Source organism: Equus przewalskii, chromosome 29 (assembly GCF_037783145.1).
Source record: "Equus przewalskii isolate Varuska chromosome 29, EquPr2, whole genome shotgun sequence".
NCBI classification, from domain to species: domain Eukaryota; kingdom Metazoa; phylum Chordata; class Mammalia; order Perissodactyla; family Equidae; genus Equus; species Equus przewalskii.
In genome coordinates this window covers 8935387-8961041 of record NC_091859.1, presented here as the reverse complement: position 1 = coordinate 8961041, position 25655 = coordinate 8935387, and the positions used below count along the sequence as shown (strand labels likewise).

Sequence of the window (25655 nt, the reverse complement as noted above, 5' to 3'; positions counted from 1 at the left end):
CTTCTTCGCACAGTGACATCCCATCTAAATTACAGATACTTGGCCTTGAGCAATATCAACTGACTGTTCCAGGAAACCCTCCAAACTGGAGAATTGCTTACTTGGGGCAGCATAATAACCTCAAGTTAATTTAACCACTAGGGATGTTGTTTTTGTAAAAGTACTCGGGAAGCACATCTTTCTATAGGACAATTATTTTAACAGAAAAACCTAACACAAAAAAGAGAGAAATTCTTTACTGATCCTTTATACTTGAGTACGTACACTCAGACCCTGGTCCCATCCCACCAGCTCGACCCACAGATTGCCCCCTCTTGACATGAAAGGAAAGCCCAGACGTCCTCACCCATGCCAGATCATCTCCGATTAAAACTGAGTGAACTGCCAATGGTGAAAATGCAGCCAACAGGAAAAAGAATAGAAAGGCTTTCAAGAAATCTATACCTGTTATCTAAACTGGATCCACTGTCGATGAAGAGAAAAGGCAGGAATGAATGATGTTAAAGAGCCTCGCTGGTGAGTCATGCCTGACAGTTAAATTCAAAGCAGAAGGTAAGAACACCATTCTATCTTGCTTGTTTTATTTTTATTCTAGAGGAAATGCAGGTAGAACAGAGAATTGAAGCAAAAGGAAATAGGATTTGGTTTAATATTTAAAAAGGAAAAGATTAAATTATAATTAAATTAATAGTAAAGGTCAAATGTGAAAAATCAAAATACACGTACATTTCAAGGGATAAATTTATTACAATCTAAATATAATCGTAAATAAGTATCAATTTAAAAGTACCTTTTAAAGGAAAGAAAACAGTATGGGTCAGCCCTTTTCAAGACGGCACTTAGGACATCCTTAGGAACAATGGTCCTCAATCGACAAACTCGAGAACCAGTCATGATGAGCTCAGAAGGAACCAAACTCCAAACCAGAGCAGGTTCCTAGAAAACCAGACCTACAGACCAGGATGCCCACCGGGCCCCAGGCAGATAACCCAGAAACCTCAGACCTATCCGGAGAACCGGGGGTGGGCAGAATAGGAGGGGCGCCTCCCGTGCCAGCCAGCATTTGTTGGGGGGAAGAGAAGATGCCTCTCAGCATTTAATCCTGATGAAGACAGTGATGAAGGGATGAAGGAAAAACAAAAAGGAAAGGAAGAGAGGAAGGAAGGGGAAGAAAGAGCTGCCCTGGCACCATGCTGGGGAGGAGGAAGCCAATTTGTTGGCATGGTGTTCTCTTACTCTGGTTAAGAAGAAATAGGAAGAAGAGAGGGGAGAAATAGGTATTGACACTCATGAGCTATAAACCTGAAAACTTTAGGACTATTTATTTTTTCTATATTCATATTACACCTTCATCTTGCTACCCTTTTCTTTCTCTTTAAGGCTATAACTCATGCAGAATGACACACTGCAACGTTCTGATCAAACTCTCGTCTACAGCTAAGGCTCCCAGAAGGGAGATACCACATTCATTAACTCATTCCGCACAATGCTTAGCTCATGTCCACAGAGAGACGTTTAATACAAGCTCTTATTAAAGAGGAGGAATACTATCAATCATTTTAGAACGTCTAAGAAGAAATGTTTCTTTCTATTAAGCCTTATAAATTATTCTGAGATTATTTCTATAAAGACTATGTAATTGGGGGAGATACACAAGAAACATCCATTTGTTTGTTTTACTGCTTAAAACAAAAAGATCTGAAGCAAATGTGACAAAACATTAAGATTTTACAAAGCCCAGTGCTCAGTGTCCACTAAATTATAACCTTTATTTATTCTCTAATATTTCATTAGGAAAAAGGCTGTGGGATCTTATTCACAATATTTATTAATCCTTCTAAAGAAAAATTCTGACAATATACATCAGAAAGCGTATAATTTATCTTTGACTCAGAAATCTTCTAAGAATTCATCAGCATAAAGTAAGGAAAGAAAAAAAGAAACAGAGAGAGACAGACAGATGGACAGACAGACAGAGACAGAGACAGAAATCTTTGGAATGTCATGTCCAAAGATGCAAATCTATCTGCCTCTTCATAAAAACCCAGAAAGAGAAACCACCTAAATATCTACATGAAGGGATTGTGAAATAAATAACTTTACGTCCACCCAATCATGTAAAAATATTCTGCATACATTAAAAATCATGGAATAGAAGAATAGAAAAATCACAACTTGGTATAAGTGGGAAAATGAGCTATCAAATAGCATGGACAGTATATTCCATTTTTCTGCAAGAACAAAAATAGAGACCTAGAGAGTCAGACGGACAGACAGACATAGAGTACAGATTTTTTAAAGGCATGACACATACACATGCAAAGCATATGAGTGCATGCAAGAACTAGTGAATCCAAGTAAGGTTTGTGGTCCAGTCAACTGTATTGTGCCACTGTCAACTTTGGTTCGGGTAACGTACTATAGTTCTGTAAGATGTTACCATTGGGAGAAGCTAAGTGATGGGTACGAACAACCTCTCTGTAATATTTTTGCAACTTCTTGCGAGTCTATAATTATTCCGAAGTAAAAATTTAAAAAGAAAAAAAAGAAAAGACTCAAGGGAAATATACCAAACATACCAAGATATATACTGAGAATGTATTTAGATATCGAACTACAGTTGATTTTCCACCTATTTTGGCTTTCCTAAGTTTATCTCATTAAAATCTAAAGTAATACTGCTTCTTTGTGGAATAAAAAGCATAAAACTAAATTTCCATCAGAATCCTTTTTGAATAAAAAATGTCAGTGAGAAGTAATTCAAACCTAGATCTCAGAACTATGCCTTGTGATTTTTAAAACCTCTGCTTTTTTAATTGCACCACATACATCTCATCCAACTTCCCACTTCACCTCTCGCCAATACAACCTTACACACAGACGCAAACATAACACAGACATATTCGCAAAGGTAAATCTAACTTAACTAGATACCACTGAGCATAACTTAAAGTGTTAAGCAAAGTAGACAAAAGTTTTATTATGCCCTTTTTCCCAAGCCTTATTCTCAAAATAATCTGAGAACAATGTCACAATCACATCTTTGCTCTATCCTTGCCAATTCCCCCTCTATCTACATATCACATTAATAGATAAAACATTTTCCATTAACATTTCAATAATCTGGAACTTGAATACAGTGCAGCCTCTCAATTATCCAAGACATCATTATCTAGCTGGTGCTAACCAAGCCCATTATTTCCTTTTATTTTCTTTTTTGTTACTTGTCTTTTTCTCACCTTCCTGTGTGTTAGCACCTCTAGCAGAAAATGAGAGGCTGCACAAAGGGATAAAATTAAAATTGTTGATTCCTTTATCTATTAAAGGATTAATTAATTAGAAAATGGCCACTGTTCACCAAAATGTGAGGCTCTATACTCCAGCTACTAACACCTCAGCAGTCAAAGGCAATTCTGAGTACAGTTGATTGTAAAATAATATGAATTGTATTACCCATATTTTCAGAAAATAATAACTAGATAATCCATATCACTCGTGATTACTCTTCTTTTATTAAACAGGAAAATAAAAGTTATCTTATTACAAGCAAAACTAATTTTTCCTTCAATGTATGAAATTGTTCTTCAAAGTTATACTCTATCTGGACTCTCATCGAAGACCTGGAATAATACCTGACCTGTAGAAGGCATTCAATAAATGTTTATTGTATGAACAAGAGAAAGAAGGAAAGAAGGAATGAAGGAAGAAATGAGTTAATGAATGAATAAATTCTAGAGCCCAAAATCTCCAGTTTTGTAAATATAACAGGCCAAGAAACATATATGTGTGTATATACATGTATAAATGCAACTGGCTTGTTTATAAATCTGTAACACTGGTATTACGAAGATAAAATAGGATTGCTTGGAGAAGAAATATGACACAGTGAGAAGCTGATACACTGTAAGGTCTGGATACGTTCTAAAGTCTAAGAGATCTAGTTTTTCATCCCAGATCTGCCACGTGCATGCCAAGTAAGCATGAGCAAGTTACTTAACCTTCCTTAAATTCTTTAAAAACAAATGCTCTTGAGAAGTTAAAGAACAATAGTAAGGAGTATCATTGTTGTTATTATTGCCATAATAATATATTTTGTATCCTGTATCACTTTAACACATACTCACAAACACACACACATATGCACACACACACTCATACAAATAGACACATATAGAGTAAAATCATCTTTTAGGATTTAAGAGATTTTGATTTAAGAGTATTATTATTTCCATCAAATATAGTCTTTGAAATAACTAAATATTTAATAAGAAAAAGAAAATCTTCCTAATTAAAGGGCTTTTTTTTACTAACTGTGAATTTAAAAATTAATCTTTCTATAAATTAATTAAACTAAGATAAGAGAATTTCATCAAATGAGATCAACTAAGCCTGTAATTACAAATCACACTTGAAACGGCTCTTGAAATATCCAGGTGAAATAACGGGATATTTATAGTAGACATGTGTGAGAAATCTTGAGCAGTCAGGACCCAATATTTTAAAACAATAATAAAATCAGTTTTATATTTTTCAAAAATTCAAGATTTTAACAGATCAAAAACAGCTTTTACTCCAAATAACATAAATATTAAGATTTTTATCATCATTTGTGGTAATACCATCAATGTGTCCTAAGGGAAATAGTTTTTTTATGAGTTCTGATTGCTATCACTATTTTTCCTTTTATAATTGTGGTATAATTGACATATAACATTATATTGGTTTCAGGTGTACAACATAATGATTCAATATTTGTATTCATTGCAAAATGATCACCACAGTAAGTCTGGTTAAAAAATTTTTTTCTTTTTCTTGTGATGAGGACTTTTAAGATTTACTCCTCTCAGCAACTTTCAAATATGCGGAACAGTATTATTAACTGTAGTCACCGTGCTGTACATTACATCCCTATGACTTATTGATTTTATAGCTGGAAGTTTGTACCTTTTGACCCCCTTGACCCATTTCACCCACCCTGCACTTCCTCCCCTCTGGCAACCACCAATCTATTATCTGTACCTACAAGCTGGGTTTTTTGTTTTGTTGTGTTTTTTAGATTCCATGTACAAGTGAGATCTTATGGCATTTGTCTTTCTTTTATCACTTTTAACCAATGGTTTTTATTTGATTAATAAAATTTAGTTTCTTTGGTTAACACATTTACTATAAAACGACTAAAATATGACAATTTGGTAACATGATATGGATCCAACTCTTATATCCGAAATTCTTGGAATCCAACTTGTGCCAGAAAGACAAGTTTTCCAGTCCATCCTCATGGGTACCCTGTACTACAACTTAAAGACAAAGGAGCTAAAGAGAAGTGAAGGGGGCCACCTGCCTCACCATGAAACTGAGACCCATGAAGACAAGAGAATTTCAAACCCTTTGATGCCTTGATAGAAAGAAGATTCATGGTTCATTTTGGGTTCTAATGGAATGAATGATTCAGATAATATATACCTGCAGTTTATACAGGAACCCAGATTTACGAGATGGATTAAGAAAGTTAATCTGCATGTGGCAAAGTTTTAAAACCAGTTCATTGATATACACAAGGTTAGGTGCATTCCACTGTGAAGACAACACAGGCATCTGAGACCTGATCCCTGCTCTCTGTTACCTAGTCCTGATTTGCTAAATTACGGTAAGAGAAAAGCATCAGCGCAGTGTGAGCTTATGTAGTGGGTGTAGAGTGACAAAACAGAGATGAGGATTGAGCATTCTTTGCCGCACTAGCTTAAAGGGAAATAAGATTCAAGGTGATAGGCTTTTTAGGAAAGAACCATTTGTCAAGAAGACATGTGCAAATTGACTCTGGGAAAACAGAGAAGATTTACATTCCTCTAAATTGAGAGGAGAGTAGAAGACGCATAGAAACAGATGACAAATGAGGAGAAAGGAAGTTGCATTTCTGATTGAAATTTTTAGAATTCTAACATTGTTCACACTCTTTTGTACCCTCTAGGTCCTGACATCTAAACAGTCACATAACCACCAGACACAAGTTAAAGTGTAGTTCTACCCTGTGAACGACCTTTTGGGACCCCTCTCCCTGGTCTAACAAGTGAATCTAGCAAGCAAGCTGCACAGGCTTAAAGTCAGTACAGAAATGCGCGCTGTGTTGTGAAGCGGCCGTGTAGGCCATTTTAAGCCTGTGTTAGCACAACCTTGCAAGCCCAAGCCTCATGAAGACGCCAGCTGGACAGATCAACAATGGGAAAAGACAAAGGGTACCTCCCTCTCACATTTCCAAGCCTCATTTCTTAAAGATTGAGGGAAAAAGTAATGACCTTTGTCCTTGCCTCCCTCCACACGTAGATAACACCAACATAAAAAGCCTTATTTGATGTATAACCAAAAACTTCTTATTTATGTTATCTTTGAGGTATATGACTATTAGATGTGTAAGCCCTTTTTTTGCTAAAAAAAATAGAAAAGAAAAGTACATAGGGGCCAGCCCAGTGGCTCAGTAGTTAAGTTTGCACGTTTCACTTCAGTGGCCCGGGGTTCACCGGTTCGGATCCCGGGTGTGGACATGGCACCGCTTGGCACACCATGCTGTGGTAGGTGTCCCACATATAAAGTAGAGGAAGATGGGCAATGGATGTTAGCTCAGGGCGAGTCTTCCTCAGCAAAAGAAGGAGGGTGGCAGCAGATGTTAGCTCAGAGCTAATCTTCCTCAAAAAAAAAAAAAAAAAAGTACATAAACGGCGCTCAGATCTGAAGACCTTGGAGCGGTTCCTCACAAGTCTCTGTTGGGCCATTCCTCAGGACTCAAGTTCCTCACTTTGATTATCAAATAAACTGCTTCATTTAACCTTTACCTAGACTCTTTACTTCAGTTGACAAACTCGTTACAGAAATTGGATTCTACAGCATAACTCAACTGGGTTAAAAAATTAAGTCCGCCACTATATGACGAGTCACTTAATCTTTCTGTCCTTTAGTTTACACAGTTATAAAAACGCATTATAACTATATCTAGCTCATAAGGTGTGGGGAGTATTCAAAGAACGAATTCATAGTCTTTGCGTAGGGCCTGACCCAGAGCAAGCGCTCCAGAACTAGAAACGGCCGTTCCATTGCCATGGTTATTATTATTATTATTGGTTATCATTATCATTATTGAGAGACAATGCATGAGCTTTAAAGAAATGAATAGCTGAGTCATGAGCTAAAAAATAATCACAAGTGAGTTTCCTTCTCAATCTATTGCAAACTTTCCAAATATCCCAAGTCTTGTGCCTCACGCCCTAAGCACTCAAAGGAAGCATTCAACATTTTTAGATCATTTGTTCCCTAAAGTCTGGCAACCTCTATGTAATAACACAGGTAAGTGACACAGACCACAACTCACTGTCCTGGTGATGAGGAGTTTTAGGCTGCTTAATTTTAAAATGGCTTATGATGAGGATTTTTAGGCTGGTTAGTTTTAAAACTACAGATGAGATTCAGGCTCCAAGGAGTGGAATTTGTTTGCCCCTTTGTTGGGAAACATTTACATTTCTAAGGGAAACCTCTATCTGTAAAGATGCCTCCCTCTCTGTGCCAGGAAGAAGGGGGGATGGTCTTATCTCTAGAAGCTCTTAATCGATGCCAGAGGCAAGAACTTAAGTTGGTTGCTGTCTGGCAATCTCATGTAACTGGTTTAGGGTGGTGGCGTCTAACCTTTCTAACCTTTACTTAATCCGATTTGATTCTTGTCTAAAAGTCATGGGATCACCCAATGACCAGACCCCACCTGCACTGATACCATTTTAACTTTTTTTCATGTTCTTTCCTTTGTCTTGTAAAGAGATGAATCATATACCTATGCCTTAAATTTAGCTCTAACCCTCAACTGGGGGCAGCAGAAGCTCTGACTGCCCATGGGTCCTGTCCCCATGCTATTCCACACCATTCTCTAAATAAAAGAGCACTACTGCCAGATCTTGAGAGTCTAAGAAATCTTTCTTTCGATTCCTCGGCTCACCGACCCCGCATCACTGGTACTGGATTTCAAAGAATGGAATATTCATAATAGAACGAAGAGAGCTGTACACAGTGTGATTCCTAAGAAACTCATCTCTGCATTTAACATATGCTGTTTATCAACATCTGTCCACCTGCACGAGGATCAAGACGAAAAACAACAAAAGAAAAGCAGGAAAAAATACTATACATAAATGCACAACAAAGTAAATAAGATCACCAACTTCCCTAATTACAAACATACAAGTTCTAGTATTTTCTTTTACCGAGAGGTTGGAGAAAAGAAAAATTTTCAAACATTCATAATTAGATGAATTAATTAGGCTATTTATCACCATGTTCTCATAAAAATAATATTAAAGCATGCTGCAAGCAATGAATAATGTGGTCATTACAGATTTTCCTTAAGCCAAAAAATCAACAGAGCATTTTTTAAGAAAAGAGATTAATGTTGCTTTCTGCTGTCCAGGAAACATTTCTAAAGCAGGTAACGATTAACATAAACCCTTCCTTCCCATACCTTTGGGACTGTTGCACACGTTAAATAATTTTTATATAAAATACAATTTATTTTTTCAAAGAGCATCAATCTATTATTTCATATCTAATATGGATATTTTCCAAATGTTTCTGAGATATAGATCCAACTTTCTAAATTACTTTTAGTGCTTTCAGTGGAGAAAGGATAAAAAAGAAAGAAAAACTAAAATTAACTGAGACTATTATTATAAAAACAATATACCATTGATGAGGATCAAGGCTGCCCCAGGGCGAGAAGCCCAAGGCGTCCTGCCCTACATACCGATCTATATCATCCTCCGGGAAGCACAGGACGTCCTGACCTGATCCGACCTGATTCGTTTTCGAAGTTATAGGACCACCCGATAACCAGACCCCACCTGCACTGATACCATTTTAATGACTTTTGTTACATGATCTTTCCTTTGTCTTGTAAAGAAGTAACTCACATGCCTATGCTTTATAAATTTAGTCCTACCCTCAACCCATTGCAGCTCTTCACTGCCCATGGGTCCTGTCCCCATGCTATTCTCTGAATAAAAGAGCATTACTACCAGACCTGGAGAGTCCAAGAAATCTTTCTTTCCACTCCTCAGCTCGCTGAGCCCACATCGTTTCTTCTGGTGGCCCATACAGGGATCTTGCTTCGCAGACTTGTGAGCTTATGTTCCGGTAAGTGCACTTTTCTTCCTCGTGCCTTCCTCTTTTTCAAGGATGGATCTAAATTCACTTCTCCATTGGGAAGCTTCTCAGACAACTGTATGAATCCAAGTTGACCACCCATAGCTACTCTATGGGGCAAATCACGGCATTCAGCCTGAAGAGAATCAGTACCTTAAGCCTGAGGGTGATGTAGAATGAATTAATCCATTCCTTCCTAATCCTGTGCCTAATATATAAATTTTACATAGGCAGAGGTTGACTACTTAAGTCATTAGGATGGTCGCCAATCTCCAAGACTCCCATGGCAGGTTTCTTTTCCTAAGGCCGGATGGGTATCCCTCTCTATGGCTCCTGACCACATTCCGAACCACGGGAAACTCCAAATCAGGAACTCCGGTTCAAGGAAAGTACCAAACTCTAAACTTTGGCTGAGTATGGGAACTCCTTCTTGGGACAACGGCTCCAGGATGTAATCTGTAGAATGTCCCCCAGACAGCAGAAAATTCTTCACTGTTTTTCTCTATTCTTTTACCTCTGAGACCGTTCACCAGGCACCTATTACTGCCAGGCATAATAGGGAAGATATACAAGGGATGCGATGCAGAGGGACGCCCCCATCACCCATTGCTATAGGAACCCCACAGGAGGAACAATGGGTGGGATGTTGCCCTAGGTTCAGGGGGATTTCAAAGTAATGCACCCTATTCTTTCATCTCTCTTAGAATTACAGTGGCCATTTGGGGCTCCTTTTGAGCTTTGCAACTGAGAAACAAAGAAATCTTTAAAGAGTCAAAGGCTCCACCCCTTGGAGCCCCGCCTCTGGTTTCCAGGCCTGATCACCCCAGCAACCCCAAGTGGGGTGCCCTCTCTTGATAGTTGACTCATTGACTATTTTAGGGACCTACTGAGTTGGTTATGAGGATAGGCGACCTGTGATTTACTCTGTGAACTGTCCTGCTGGGGTGGTGTGCCCCAGCACGGGAACTGTTGTGCAATCCTTGATAAGCGTCACGAAGAAGCCATGAGGGCAAGGCCAGATCTCCTCTTTTCCTTTCTCTGTCTGATTCATTCATCACATCCTCTGTTGTCAACAAGTCAAGGTTAAGTTCAGGCTGGACCCGAGCAGAACCTGGACCTTCTGTAAAATCAAAAACTTGAAATCCTCTTGCCAGGGACTTAACTCTCAACCCTGGCACTGGGAGCCCCAGCCCCCAGCCTCCAGGCCTTTGACTCCTGCTTCCCTGACTCACCTTGTGCTGGCTCAGGGACTAAGTGCCTGGGCTGAGTGGGACTTATAACTATGTTGACACCTGCAATCGGGCTCTGCACCCTTTCTCCAGCTGCTGTCAGTCAGACCCTGGCTTTACAGCCATGGGGAATGCCTCAAGCATCCCTGGAAACTCACCCATCGGGTGAATTTAATTAATTGGAAATGCTTTCAATTGGATGGATTATGCCCCAGAAACGCCATCTTGGAGAAAACTTGAGGGGTTTCTCTGTGCCTTTGTGATGTAGTTAATTCCTAGGACTGAAAAAAGAAAAAGGGAAAAGGTCAAAAGACGGCCATAGGAGAGTCCTGGCCAAAAATCTAGCATCTTGAGTGTCTTCTCCACAAATATTAGTAAAAAGGCTCAAAACAAAATTTGGATTCATAACCGGTGAGCTTTGTATGACTGTACCTGATTTTCTCAGTAATCTTAAAACAATAGCTGTGGAGCCTCTGTGTATGTGTGTCTATATGTATGTTACATATGAGTGATATTTTACCTCCAAATGGTATGGCCAAAATTAAGACCTCTGTTTAAGTGGCTTAAAGTAAGCACTTACATAAGTTCTAAATGTAATAGAAATTAACCCAATGTCTTTCAAGTTAGCATGAGATCAATTAATCGTTGGTAAACAAAAGCTTGTTTAAGATTATTGTCTTGATTGAAATAGGCATGCCGTCATAATTGTCAGTATTTGGAATATGATGCAGACGTGCAGCCTGGGTTTACTAGTCAAATAAATTCATGTTGTCTGTTACAAAGTCATCAGCAAATAATAGCTTTAAGTGATAGCTAATTTTGTCTAATGTCTCATGGAGTTTTCATGGGTAATCTGACTATAATTGTTAGAAACAAATGATTTAAATAGATTAAAATGGGTAAGGGTTTTTGGGTACAATAATTATGTGTGATGGTCTGTATACTTGGAAAAAAACAGCTTCCAAATTCTTTTTGACCACTTAAAACTTTAGAGTTTTGTCAAGTTAAGTGATAAAAATCTGTTAAGTATCTGGGTCATTTTTGGATAGCATGGAACACTGAAACATCATTGCTGAACATGTCTAAGTCATTTAATTTTGGCTTCTTATTACAGAGGCTAAAGGATGTTTGGGTCTACTAGTAAACATGCCTGTGTTTTACTACTATGAAGTAAGATGTTTCTGGAAATTATCAAAAGTGTTTAGAATGCTAATGTAAAAGACAGTTCATAATTGCTTGTGTTTTTAGTCTTCACTAAGGGTAAGAGATGAAAATTCTAATTAATATAAATTAGTAATTAAAGCTACTAAAATTAAAATTAATAAGGAAAACATCTTTTTATACAAGGAAATTAAAATGTATGTTCTCAGTAAAGAAGGTATAAAGAACGGAAATATTTGTTTATTTGGTTAAGGAAGATAAATTTGTCCTAAAGTACTACAAGGGAAGAAAGAAAGCATGGGACAAATTCTGAAGGTAAAACGAAGGTTGCAAAAGGTTTGTGAAGGAGAAATTCTGAAAGAAGTTTTATGCCTGGTCAAGTTGGCTGAGATTAAAGTAAATCAAATTAAGCAAATGAGTTTTAATGTTAAAAATAAGCTGGTGCAAAAATTAAAATTTGGTTTTCTCTCAAAAGGTAATTTTCTTGAACTTTTGGTCTGCTCCTGATAAAGAGGATATAAAAGGTTTTTCTTTGAGTAAAGTCTACCTAAAAGACAGAAAATCTATGTTTTGTTAAAATAATTTTTTATGTTCAGAAGGGCTGAGGTCTCTCTACTAAGATTTGACTGTTATAATTGCTCTTGACAGTTTCTGGTTGTCACTTTGAATAGATAACCTGAGCATCGTTTTGCAGTGAGCATTGTTTCCTATTTGAACAAATGTTTTAAAACCCTTTGAAATTTTTGACAAGCTTCTCCTTCAAAACGAAATATTCAAATCCTGAATAAAGGCTTTCTTTCAACCTAGTAGAAGGAAGAAAATTTCCATGAGGATTTTCAGAGGGCACCTGAGACTTTTCAAAGAAATTTTCTCTCTCTTCCTATTAGGAGGAAAATACCAAACTAATTAGGATTATTTTGTCTGTTAAATTACATGGGAAGCATTGTCAAATAAATGATGATAAACTTTCTCAGGTGGTATTACGTGGGTGGATGCTATTGATATGTTTTGAAATTATACAACATTCCTAAAATTCTGATCTGTCCTGATTGTCAGCCATAATTCTAGCTATTATCTTGATGTCACAAAAGTAACCAAGTTTCTTTGTCAACTGCCCTTTTGAGTCTTTCGTCATTTGCAGATAGTTGCTCTTTTACCCTGATGCTTTTTGCTTTTGCAAATATGTTTCTTCTTCAGAGAAATTCACAGAAAGAATTCTGACACAGGATTCTAGAGTACAGGTTTCTGATAAACTTTCAGATGATAAAACTGAATGGGGTAAGAAATTACAGAACTTTAACAGAGAAACTGATGACCTCATAAATCTGCTAACAGAAGATTAAGATCAAGAATAGATTATACAGAAGTGTGTGAACTGATGAGGATGATTATAATTTTTTATGACTTTTGTTTGAAATATTGTTGATTTTTGGATGTTTTGCTTTGTTTTCTCAGATTTAGGGAAATCCTTTTCTCTTTTCTTTTATGCTAACTATGACATATAGCAATTTGGTAAAATTATACCTTTGTGAGCAAAACTGAAACATTTATCTTTTTCTCCTTACCTGGTCCCTCCAGAATTTGGAAACTTAGTGAGCAGGTGAGTATGGTTATTTACTACAGCAATATAGTAATTTGTATAAGTCCAATAAGAATCTGTTCTCCTTCTAACAGGACACATTTGGAAACATTGCTTATATTACCAAGGCTTTGACTGGAATGTCATATTTGAGAGAAATACATAGGCTCAGATGACAAGACAGCTTCTGAGGAGTAAAGGTTGACTTTCTGGAATAAAGCCACTTGGAAATATTGGCCTGGTACATCATTTCCTAGCAACCTTACGGGTAAGCAAGGAAGGTCACTTACCTGGCAGGTGCAAGGAACCTCGAAATATTTGGGGGTACCTCGAAAAGAGAGGAATCCACCCAAATCTGTAGGTATTGCAGGCAAAATCTGATGGCAAGTCCTTGGCTTGGGTTTTCTGGCCTTGAGAAGCCTTTAAAGTTCAATCTGCCATTCCTCATAAAAAAATTCCAGCAAAGCCGATTTAAAAGAGCCTATATGATCAATTGCTATTCTTGCTGAACTTATGTAAATAATTGGATGATGTTTTATTGAAACCACACTTATTCTGAAAAGCAGTTCAACTTAACTTGGCTATCTTTTGTAAAAACGAGGGTGATTTTAGAGAGAAAAATTATGTTTCAGTAGAAGCTATGGTACACATTCATGGATATTAGATTCTAGCTCTTCTCTTCTACAAGATTCATCTATTACTAATCATAATGTCTCCTTGTGGTTATCCGTCTCTGATACCTGGGAGCTCCCTTGCCACAGTCAGACCTTTTCCTTGAATTCTACTGCACAAATGCTAACTAAATTCGCCTTGTCATAGGTTCATCATAAACAACAAGTTGCAAAGGTAAAGTCCTCAATCTATCAATACACACAGGATGGACTATATCAAATTTGGGATGAATATATTTGGCTTACTCCTACTAGTGGTCAACTCAGTCAAAAGGCCACTCTATGTCAGGAACAAACCAATCGCACGTAATAAGTGGCCTAATAGCACCCAACCTATGTGACAAATTCCCCCTTATATGTGTTCTCATATCATAGTCTTAAAAAATACTGATTCGTTTGGGACTGACTGGGATAGACAGCCCAGCATATGCTGGCTAGCCCCTAAAGGCATTTGGTGGTTATGTGGCTCCAACTTATGGCCCTGGCTGCTGCCTGGATGGATCAGATGATGCACCCTAGGCTTCATCTGGATGCAAGGTAGAATTAAATTTACTGTTTCTCCTCCTGCTAACCTACCCAATCTATAACAATGCTGGACCCATTCTGTCTTCCACTGATATGATCACCTTGCCCCAATTTTCCTTCCCCAATTAGGAATCGAAATTGTCATCTGGCACATGGGAGACCTAAACAAATTTACCATGAAAGCATTAAATGATACACAACATAGCCTTTCACTGCTCAATGTAGAAGTATCTCCAATGTGTAAGCCGGTCCTCCAAAACTGAATGGCGCTGGGTGTCTTGATGGTAGCAGAGGGGCTCACTTGTGCCATTATAAAAACTAAATGTTGTGTCTATATTCCTGACTGCCATCAAAATATGTCTGGCCTCCTATCTGATATGAGTCACCCTACCCTATCCCTAAATGATTGGTTGGACTCCTGGTCAGGTCCAGGTCTCTGGACTACTTATTCATTGGGTTAATCACATTGCTTGTATTTCTTATTATAATTTGTAGTCTATTTCGTTATTTGTCTTCCATATGTTAACAAAGTTTCACCTCCTGGACCACTTCTTGTCAAATTATTCTTTCGTCTCCAGAGGATCTGTATACCTTGTCAGCTTTGGACTCTGCAGGCCCAACCTTCCGGTCCACTGAACTTCCTGTCTGCACCCCGATGGCCCCATTTAGGGACAGCTCTACAACCTTGTACAGCTGGAATTAGTTGCAGAAGATTGACCGTCGTCCATATTCCCAAAAGATTTCAGGGCCAGGTCAGGAGGAATTTTATAATGAGGATCAAGGCTGCCCCAGGGCGAGAAGTCCAAGGCGTCCTGCCCTACATACCGATCTATATCATCCTCCGGGAAGCATAGGACGTCCTGACCTGATTTGACCTGATTCGTATCCAAAGCTATACGACCACCCGATAAACAGACCCCACCTGAACTGATACCATTTGAATGATTTTTTTTACATGATCTTTCCTTTGTCTTGTAAAGAAATAACTCACATACCTATACCTTATAAATTTAGCCCTACCCCCAACTCATTACAGCTCTTCACTGCCTATGGGTCCTGTCCCCATGCTTGCTGCTCTTCCATGCCCATGGCTCCTGTGGCCATACTTGCTGCTCTTCCATGCCCATGGCTCCTGTGCCCATACTTGCAGCTCTTCACTGCCCATGGGTCCGTCTCCATGCTATTCTCTGAATAAAGAAACACTACTACCCAACGTTGAGATTCCAAGAAATCTTTCTTTCAACTCCTCAACTCGCTGAGCCCACATCACCATCATATTTAGATGGAGTACAGATGCTAAATTCAGACCCAAATCCTAGATCTGCTACTTAGTAGTTTTATAAGTTTAAGCAAGTTTCTTAAACTCTCTGTATCTCCATTTCCTCACCCATTAAATGGAAATAAATATTGACCCGACCTCACAGGGTTGTTATAAATATTAAATGAATTAAAGCACTTAGTATGGTACCTGGCTCACAGCATGGAAACAACAAAGCTTAGCTATTTTACTATATACTGGACACTACGTATGTACATTAGCCTACTTAATCATTCCAATAATCCTATAAAGCTATTATTCTTTCCCTCTCAATCAATAAGGATAGGCTAGATTACAACACCTATCACAAACTCTCAGTATCTTGCAAAAATAAATGTTTACTTCTCAGTCATGCAACTTCACTGTGGGTTCAAGGGGACCTCCCCACAGCATTGTCATCTATGCATTTTTGCTCAACAATCCGGACTACTTCTGTCCTACCTGTGCTTCCACAATGGCTGTGACAGACCAGAGAGGCCTAAGGATTGAAGCACTAACAATTAAATGCTTCTCCCTGAGGTGACACACCTTACTTCTCTTCTTGAATGAGCCAAGGCTAATCTCACAACCACGCCTGGGTGGGGAAATCCAATTCTCCTGTGTGCTCTGGAGTAGAGGAGAACAGATACCTCTGAACAATAATAGCCATCAGAGTCCGCATTTTGTAATTTCTCCATTTTATAATTATTTGGGGCAAGATACTGTTCAAAGAGTGGAACCAAAATTTTAACCCAGAAATCAGTTTCTTTTCTCCACTATTAATGATCCTCAACTTTCTTTTCTCCTACCCACCAAAATAGGGTATCTGACAACTTCCCACTGGTAACACTAGCAAACTTCATTCAGGCCAGATTAAGAGAGGAGAGCTGGGAGGAAGCAGCGTCAGGGCATCCGTGGTTTAGAAAAGCACTTAACTCTCAATGGAGAATCAATGAACTCTATGAAAATAATAAAAAGTGTGGAGTGAAAGCAAAGTGAGATTAGTGGGAAAGTAGACTTTTCTAAGTTCCAATGCGTCAGCTCACAGTAACTCAGCAAACAGTCAACAATACTGATTTTACGTCCCTTCAGCTACCAATTTTTTTTTACCATTCTATCATGCTAAATTTTTTTTTACAAATATCTGTATTGGTCATAGCTATAGTAGATACTGAGCATTCTTTCATTTTTCTTAATCTTCCCAAATTTCTTTTACTTAACTGATGTATCCACTTAAGAGAGACATCGTGAAGGGTTATACTTGGGAAATGCTGTTACTCTAACACCGAAACATAAGAAGGTCTTCCTATTATCCAGAGTTCGCTCATAAGTCAGAGACCTACAGACTTTACTTGCTTTTCTCCCACTCAGAGCAATTCATATTTTAAACCAGTAAAATTCACTATTTACCTAAAAGTCATACATTAAAATCTACCCTCCTCTAACTTAGTATTTGAAAGAGCTTCTTTTTTTTGGATATTCTAAGACTTTGAAGTGGATACTTTCAAATTTGAAATTCCTAAACTTCAATTTTCCCAGATATTATCAGAAAAGTACCTCTCCTTCTATGCACTGTCCCTTACCTCATTTGGTCATGACATCAGCAAAAGCAAATATAATCATTATCTTTCATAATAAGTTTTCTATCCACATAGTTTAGATAAAGGATTTGCATTCCACATTCAGATGTGCTTCCTAAATGTAAAGAGCTTATTACACTCAGATATATTATCACGAAGATTGATTATCCTCCCACACACTTCTCCTGCAAATGTCACAGTGCAAAGCAATGATCTCCCTCACAGAGTTGCTGCTTGTTTCTTATGACAGTGGAAATTCTTTTTTTTTTAAGAAAAAAAAAGATGAAGAAGCAGCAAATAACTTCAATCATTAAATTTTTTTCCTCAACTCATAATATATGGCATGAACAAAAGAAAAGTGAGCCAGCTTCCAGGAAGTGCTAAGAGTTTAGATTTTCCCCACACCTGGTAGTTGATCAGTCACAGCTGACTGAATTTCCATTGTTCATTGATTGCACCATTTGCCAAGCAATCCATCCTTGCTTATGTAATTGCAGCATTCCTGCAGTTCACTCTGTTCTGTCCTGAAGGTTCAGCCGCATGACAGCCTGAGAAAATTAGATACAGCACAGCACCAGGCTGCTGACCTTCAGCATATAAAATAAGGCCCATCTCTAGAAATTGGTCTTTCTTGATGAGGTGATTTTGAAGGACTGTATTTCTGTCAGGACATTTTTCATGCCGATCCTGTACCTTCTTAAAATATTTTTTGTATTTATAAAAAATGATAATTTAAATTTTAAACATACCTGTACTGTGCACAATATTATGAATAAATTCATTTCATTTACAGTTTGTCAAAAGGGGGCAAATTTTTCATCTTTAGATAAAACCCTCACCTTCAAACCAGAATTAAATATAATTTTAATAAAATCTGATAAATCTGAAGGAAATTTCAGAAAATCTTAGCACATTTTTTTTTAAGGCTGAATTTCGCAAACAGTTTAATACAGCAGACCAATTGTTTGCCAAAGAACAAAAATTCAGTAAGGGAATTAAATTACTTTCTGTTTGCATAAAATCCACATGATATTTTCCTCAGTTGTTTTCCCTGGAAACAATGCCAGCCCACAGAAAAGTTGCAAGTACGAGATAAAGAACTTTTTTTCCCCCTGAACTACCTACAGACTCGACGCCTGATATCCCCAGGATAATTTACAAATTAACAAATGTTAATTCTTTCAACCCTTTTCAACTGTCTCCTTCCCTCCTCTGTCAAACTCACAATCAAGTGTTTAGATACCCAGCTAAATGGAATCTCTGTGCTATACAAGGAGAGTATACACATCTGCTAAGCAGCTCTTTATTCCACTTTTTAGACTCTTCCATCCTGTTTCTTTCATAAACTTCTAGTGTCTAAAGAAAAAAAGATAAGAAACCACACAAAGTTAAACTTGCAAAAACATGGGGGCCTGTCGATGAGGAACAGCTTTCAAAATAAGCAAAATTCCTTACATTCCTATTTAACAGATTTCTTCACTTCTGCCTCCAAATGTGAGTGTCTCCTAAAGGGGGAGGAGAGGAAAGTTAAGACAGTGAGGAAACTTCACATAACCCAGGTACCTCCAAAGGCTATCAGCCTGTCTCCCCTTCCTGTCACCATCACATACCTCTAGGGGATGTTTTTGCCTACCATCTGTTCTCTCTGTATGGCACTATTCTGGCTGTGGCCTTCATCTCTCCATTGACGACATGTTATTATAAGTCACTGAGGATTTCTGAGCCAAAACTGCTATCTTTCAATCCTCAATAGCCTCAAATATCTCCAGAGCCCTTCACCCCTATTGACTTTCCCCATTTTTATCTCTTCTCTGCCTCATACTCCAACACTAAAATATCCTGCCTTTCCTTCTCTTACTTCTTTGAACAAGTCTCATCCATTCTCACAAGTTTTTACTTTAACTTGTCTCCAAAGTTCAGTTCTTGGTATTTTACTCTTCCTCTTTCTTTCTCTCTCTCTCTCTCCCCACTCAATATTCATCAGGCTTCAACTCGCCCCTCTTTGCAACATATAGTCAAATCTACAATTCTACGTTAAGCCCTCTCCCAGTTTTCAAACTACCATCTTTAATTTCACAATCAATTCCTCCACTTGGATACCTGACTCAAATTCTTGCAGTCACCATAAATTCTTTCCTTCCCTGAACTCCACTGCCAGGCAGTCACTACGTCTAACTTAACCTGGGACGGCAGCTACGCAGTTCCAGCCAACTGTTGCCATGCAAGAATGCTGACTGATACTCTGCTTTACTTCAAGAGAAGCCCAAAAAATGAAATGTTAAAAGGAAATTTATATTTTAAATGAAATTCCAATGTTTAAATACAACAACTACTGAAGAAAACAAACAAACAAACCCCAGCACCTGGGTCAAACAAAACCTATCTGCCAGCTTACAGTCAGATTGTGACTTGTAGCCTAAGGAATGAACGCAAATGCCTTAGCTTGCTATTCCAGCCTTCTAAAACCATCCTGAAATGATCTTCTGAAGTCCAGCCAGTATCACTAACTCAAAATAAACACTGTGAGCCAACTCATCTACTATACCAAGCACACTTGGTTCTTTCTTACCTCTATGCCTGTCACGTGTGATCCCCACACAAAAATGTTTTCTTCCTGTCTAAGTCCTACTTTAAGATCCATTCAAATGCTACCGTTTCTCTGAAAACTTCCTGGACTATATTAGCCTATAGGACTATCTCTTCCATATTCCAAAGACACTAATACCAAGTACTGTGTGTCAGGAACAGTCCTAGACATTTGACAAGCTCCTGTCCCCTCTCCCCACATGTAATCCTAAGAAATTGATACTATCATTATTCTCCCTTTGTAAATGAAGATATTAAGGCTTGCCCAAGGTAAGTGCTAAAGCTGAAGTTGAACTCAAACTTATCTTGTTCCAGTGCAGAAAGACGAGTGGAAAATGCATTTTTGATCATCCATTATGCGACATGTGTTATGTGTCAGGAAAAAATTTTAAAATCCTTAATATGACTCACAAGACCATGCACGATATGGCTCTCTTCTGCCATTTCTTGATCGTTGCCCTGTCATTCCTTAAGCCTCAGCCTCATTAGCCGTCTTTCAGTTTCTAGAATTTACTAAGCTACTTCATATCTCATGGCCTTTGCATATGCTATTTTCTTTGCCTGGAATGCTCCTCCCCACTTCTCAGACGTAATGCCTGCTCATTGTAATCTCAGTTTACACATCATTTTCTGAAGACTCCTTCCATGATCCTCCTAGAGAAGACTATGTTAAATCCCCCATTAACCACTCTATTTCTTAGCATCTGCTGTAACTCTAAATAAATGGTTTTGTAATGATTTATTTAATGAACGCATGTCTCCCCTCCTACCACGTGATAAGTTCCTTCACTATCTCCTTCTCCATTTTCTCTGTACTATACACACAGTCAGTGGATGGTTGATGCCTCTAACTTTTATGAGCCATTTTAAGACTTGGAGGGATTAAACAACTTTTATCTCATAACTAGAAGTAACTGAGATCTTGCACGTTGAAAAACCTACACTATTTCCCTTATAGAAGTGTTAACCAAGCTGAAATCATTTTCTATAATCTGCATTTGGTTGGAGTCTTCCTTTTCAGCTAACAGTCACTGTTAATACATATTAAATTCTAAATCAAATAGTAGGACTCTCAAATCAAATAGATAGACTCTCAATGATAGCCTTATCATGAATGTTGTTTACATGAAAATAAACTAAAACGGAATTGCAATGCTTCCACAGAAAGGGATAAACTGATGACCCAGATGGAAAAGTCAATGGCAATGTGTGACACAAAAGTGAATTGCCTAATCCTTCAGAGAGTGGTGGCTAGATTTCAGTTTCAGGATAGGCAGCAGGATGTCTAATTCAACAGGAAAAAATAACCCAAACATTTCTTCTGTTGTTCCAGGAGTAGAGAAATTACTCCAATTTCTAATTGCTTCACCTCTGATTGCAGTTCTCCACTGGGGCCTGTAACAGAGACTTCATTACCCTTTCAAAAGCCAGGTGTCAACAATGTGAATTAAGCACTAAACTATGAGGAAAGGCGGTTGCCTAAAGCACCCACATGCAACTGGGATTTGTTTTTCAAAGATCTCAGAGATTACAGTGCCAGAAATGTACTTTACAGGGCCATTCCTATAATGGAAAGTCCCTTCAGTAGATCACCCTTAAAGGTTTCTAGTCCATGTTCATATCTCTGCATATGGAATCTACTGTTGGGTAGTTTATGCCATTGTGAAAGCGAATACGCATTACTATTTATATGTTGGGCTTTCTGATAGACCTGTAATTTTGGAGGGGAGTTTTCTTTCATGAAAAACAAACAGACGAGCTTATAATGAAGCAGGAGAATCCCTCTTGCCTCTGGGAAGCCAAAGGGCATCAGAGATCTTGACTACATGTATGTCAGTTCCATCTAGGAGGGAAGATTAGCTGTGGCGACGCCTCCTCATTTTCCTTAAGGACTTGGCTGTCAACAGTTCCCTTCCTCAGATCCCAGCTTCAAAGAAAATAAGCAAAGCTCCCTCACCTCAAATTGTGCCTGTACCCACTAACGACTTCCCAAAGGCATACACAAGCAAAACTCAGCAAACCTACGTATCCTGTTATTTGACTATCATGTTTTAAACTCCTATTATCAGCTCTGTCCTAGACCTAGGGATGTAAACACACACACACAAAAAGATACTGACCCTGCCCTTGAATTTAGCTTTGTAGAAAATTGTTAACCAATGAGGAGTATCCGCAAATAATGTATCCAACACAATAATGGATTAAACCAAAACGAATTATTGAACAAAGTTTAAGATTAGATGTATGGTCTCCCAGCTCTACTTCCTTCCCAGCTCTGCTCTGCTGACCAAACTTCTTAGTAAGATTGGATCACCCTACTGAAATAAATACAGACCCAAAGACTTATCTCTTATTCTCTTTGATCTTTTGGGCTGATAAAACAAGTATGGCCACGCAATTCCAAGAGTTCAAAGATGAAGAATTCAGATACGGTATTACCAAATGTCAATAATCTCCAATGTAATAAATTTTTTTAAATACAAGGACATTTTGGCAAAAATTCTCATATAAAATAACATTTTATGCACACAATTTTAGAAAATGTAGGCAAGCAACTAGAGATTAGAACAAAGAACAAGTTAGAAAATATCCAGGTCTTACATGTCTATTTGATGGACCCTTTGACTCCAACTCTCTGCACTCCGCTGGGCCCTTGCAGATCCCAACCAACCCTCTAAAAATCCGTCCTTTTCCTTCCATTGCCACTGCCACTGCCAATGTCTGGCCCTCATTGGTTTTTACCTGGAATATCCCAGTGACTTCTGAATTGAGTTCTCTGCATACAATTTTACGGGAGAAAGGTCACATAAATAATTTCAGCACGATACTTCGTGAAAGATACATGTACACAGAATTTTGAGAATACACTTTTAGTAGAGGCAGTAACCTCTGTGTTTTGATCTGAGGAACACTACGAGGGTTTCCTGCTCCTAAAACAATTGTTGCGTAAGAGTGCAAAGATAGCTATTCTGCCTCTAACTTTTATAGGGTCTATTTGATTCAGGACATGGTCTTAATCCTTTACTCAGTTAATCCTCATACTGTTTCCACAATTATAAATGAGAAAACTGAATCACAGAGAGATTAAGTAACTTGCCTGAGAACAGACAGCCAATAATTGTGACAGCCAGAATCAAATCCAGTATTTTGGCTCCAGAGACCATGCTCTTAATCATCATGACTCCCAAACAACAGGGGCCACATCGTACTCACTGGTGTATACCTACTTCTTGGGTCCCTCCCAGGAGCATACACGAGGGTCAGTCAAACACTATTGAAAAAATTGAATCAGAAGGGGAAAGGTGCTTACATTCTAAAGGGAAAACCATGTAAACAATTCCAAACAATCAGGAGAGGACAGGCCCTGGTGGGGACACGGAACAGGCTCTGGTCGACTTGCCCTTCTCCATTCCAAGTTCCCTGCTCTCAACCAGGAGACATTTGTCACATACAAACTTGACCATGTCATTCTCCTATCTCACTGCTGGGAACCTGGAAATGGGAATGGGAAATCCCACTGCAGTGTTTCTCAAGTTTTACAGGAAATCTCTCTCCCTAACGTCTGGCAGATGAGAGCAACCACACTCTTAAGGGCTAGGCACACAGCCCAAAGAGCAGCCACAACTCTGAGTTCCCAGACTGAGTGCCTCACTCTTAATATTTTGCCAAGTTTGGCCTTTATTCTACAATGTATCCCTGTTTGTTGTAATATAAAAATGATGTTTATAACTACTTATAATTGCAGCTCTAGGAGAAAAAACGTCATTCCTACCATGATTCCTAGCACCTCCTGTCCTACATGTGCACTCTTTCTGGGTACCCCATGGTGCAGCTTCATATCCACAACAGGGCTATGGATATAACCCAATCTACTTGGCATGGCACCCAACCCAGCCCCTGTCTCGGCAGCCCCCTCCCCCACTTCTCCAGCCAACACAATTTTTCACAACCACACTAACAAATTTCAACCTGTTTTCCACCTCCTGGTTTTTAATAATTAGGTCCTTCTTGACTTTGAGAAGACACCCATCCTTTCAAACTCTACTTAGGTAACATGTTACTGAAGTCTGTCCTCAACCCTCTTCCTCTCCACAGGGTGTGGATACTAAGTAATGCACCTCCCTAGTTTATTACACCTACACCGCTTGCATTTGTTTACGTCGCTGTCTCCCATACTAGACCGTGAGTGCCCTGGCGAAAGGCCTTTGTTTTCAGTGCGCTTAACATCCCCTGTGCCAAGCGGTGCCTGCCTGACTGGTAAATCTCTGGTCTGTAGGAAACTGGGCTCACAAGAGGTAACCGAATCCTTCAAGAGAAGGCAAGAGAGCTGGCTATGGAATTGAAATTAAACACAAATTGAAAGAGTGAGCACATCCCCAGCCTCGATCTCCTTTCCTTACAGAACGCCAGGCTCCCGGTGCCGGGGACGTCGAGCCCTGGTGCCGAAAAGTTAAGAAGGACCTGGGCTGGCGAATGAGTCACTCACCAGCTGGTGAAAGGCGGGTGTCTGTTCTCCAGCGTTTTGGTCCAGGGTTTGTACCAGCTGATCTGCTCGGCGGCTTTACCCCAGAACCTCTCCGGGTCGGTCACCGAGGCCGCGAAGTGGCTCCTGTAGTCGCCGCCGCCGGAGGACAGCGCCCGGCAGCCCCGGCCCCCGAGTGCGCCTCGCGGGCCGGGGGCCATGAAAGCCCTGCGGGCCGGCGCGGGTCCCCGGGCAGGAGAGGAGCCGGGCAGGGGCCCCCCGAGGCCCCCGGCGCCGGTGACTTTGCGACACTGCAGCCACGACGGCTTCATCGCCGCCGCTGGCCCCCCCGCCGCTGCGCTGCCCGCGGGCCCGGGTTCACTTCTTGGGCGACAGCTGGGGCGCTCGCGACTTTCTGCCGCCCGAGGGGAGCAGGCGGGAGGCGTGGGCAAATTCCGAGGTGAACCAGCAGCCCAGGAGTTTGGAAGTCACACTAGAGTCGCCGGGAAAAACCGACCTGGAGCGGCGGGGAAGCAACAGGCTGGAGTTGGGGCCGGGGGCGAATGGGGGTCACAGTGTTCCCGCGGGGTGGCTGCGCCGCTGCCAGAAACCCAACCCTCTGCGCACTGCCCACCGCGAGGCTTTCCTGGGAAAGGCGCCCTCAAACTGCAGAACGTCCTCTCTCCTGCGATGCACAAGCACCCCCAGAATGGGGCCGAGGACCCAACTCGCTCCCCGTTTTCAAACAAGCAAGTGGCGCGCAGCTGGCCCGGGTTCCTCTTTAGAGAGCGAGCTGGAGGAGGCGGCATCGCCTCCGGTGCACGGCGGACACCAGCAACCCTGGGCTTTGGGGCAGGGCCCCTGAAGTGTTCGTTTTGTTTATTTGGTTTTTTAGCTCAGCTCAATGGTTATTAGAAACACAAGCGGCTCCAGGGCAAGGATTGCTCCAGGATTTCCTGACAGCTGAGAGGGTAGGAGGCGTGGAAGGAGGTTGCGCCAGCCAAATTGAGAAGTGCTTCGTGGGGGTGATTGACAGGGCACTGGGGAAGGTATCCCAACTGGGATGGGAGTCACCTGCTGGCTGAACTCTCCGCAGGATCCACAGGCAGAAAGCTGAACTGACGTGGGGTATTTCCTCCCTTCCAATGTGCCTCTTTGGAGTTTCTGTGGCCCTTTTTCTGATGAGCCAAAAACAAAATAAAACAAAACAAAAAAGCAAAAAGGAAGAGCTAAGTAAAGATGAAATGAAGGAAAAGAGAAAAAGACGAAGCTGAGGAAAAGTAAAAGAGAAGGATGGTATAAATTTCTATCTGGGTTTAACATTCTTCAACCTCCTTCACTATTTCACACCAGAGCAGAGCTCAGAAACTCAGAGTGAACCTCTGCCTTAT

At 39.8% G+C, this 25655-nt stretch overlaps 1 protein-coding gene across 1 annotated transcript in view; it reads right to left on the bottom strand.

Annotated features, from left to right (window-relative positions):
* The window catches only part of ACSS3 (acyl-CoA synthetase short chain family member 3), a 168749-nt gene extending 143579 nt beyond the window's left edge, over positions 1 to 25170 (bottom strand). Inside the window, exon 1 of the mRNA XM_008520549.2 lies at positions 24289 to 25170. Within this exon, the coding sequence (XP_008518771.1) occupies positions 24289 to 24596 (308 nt within the window). The 5' untranslated portion in view covers positions 24597 to 25170. The remainder of the gene's footprint in view (positions 1 to 24288) is intronic.
* Positions 25171 to 25655: the final 485 nt, after the last annotated feature.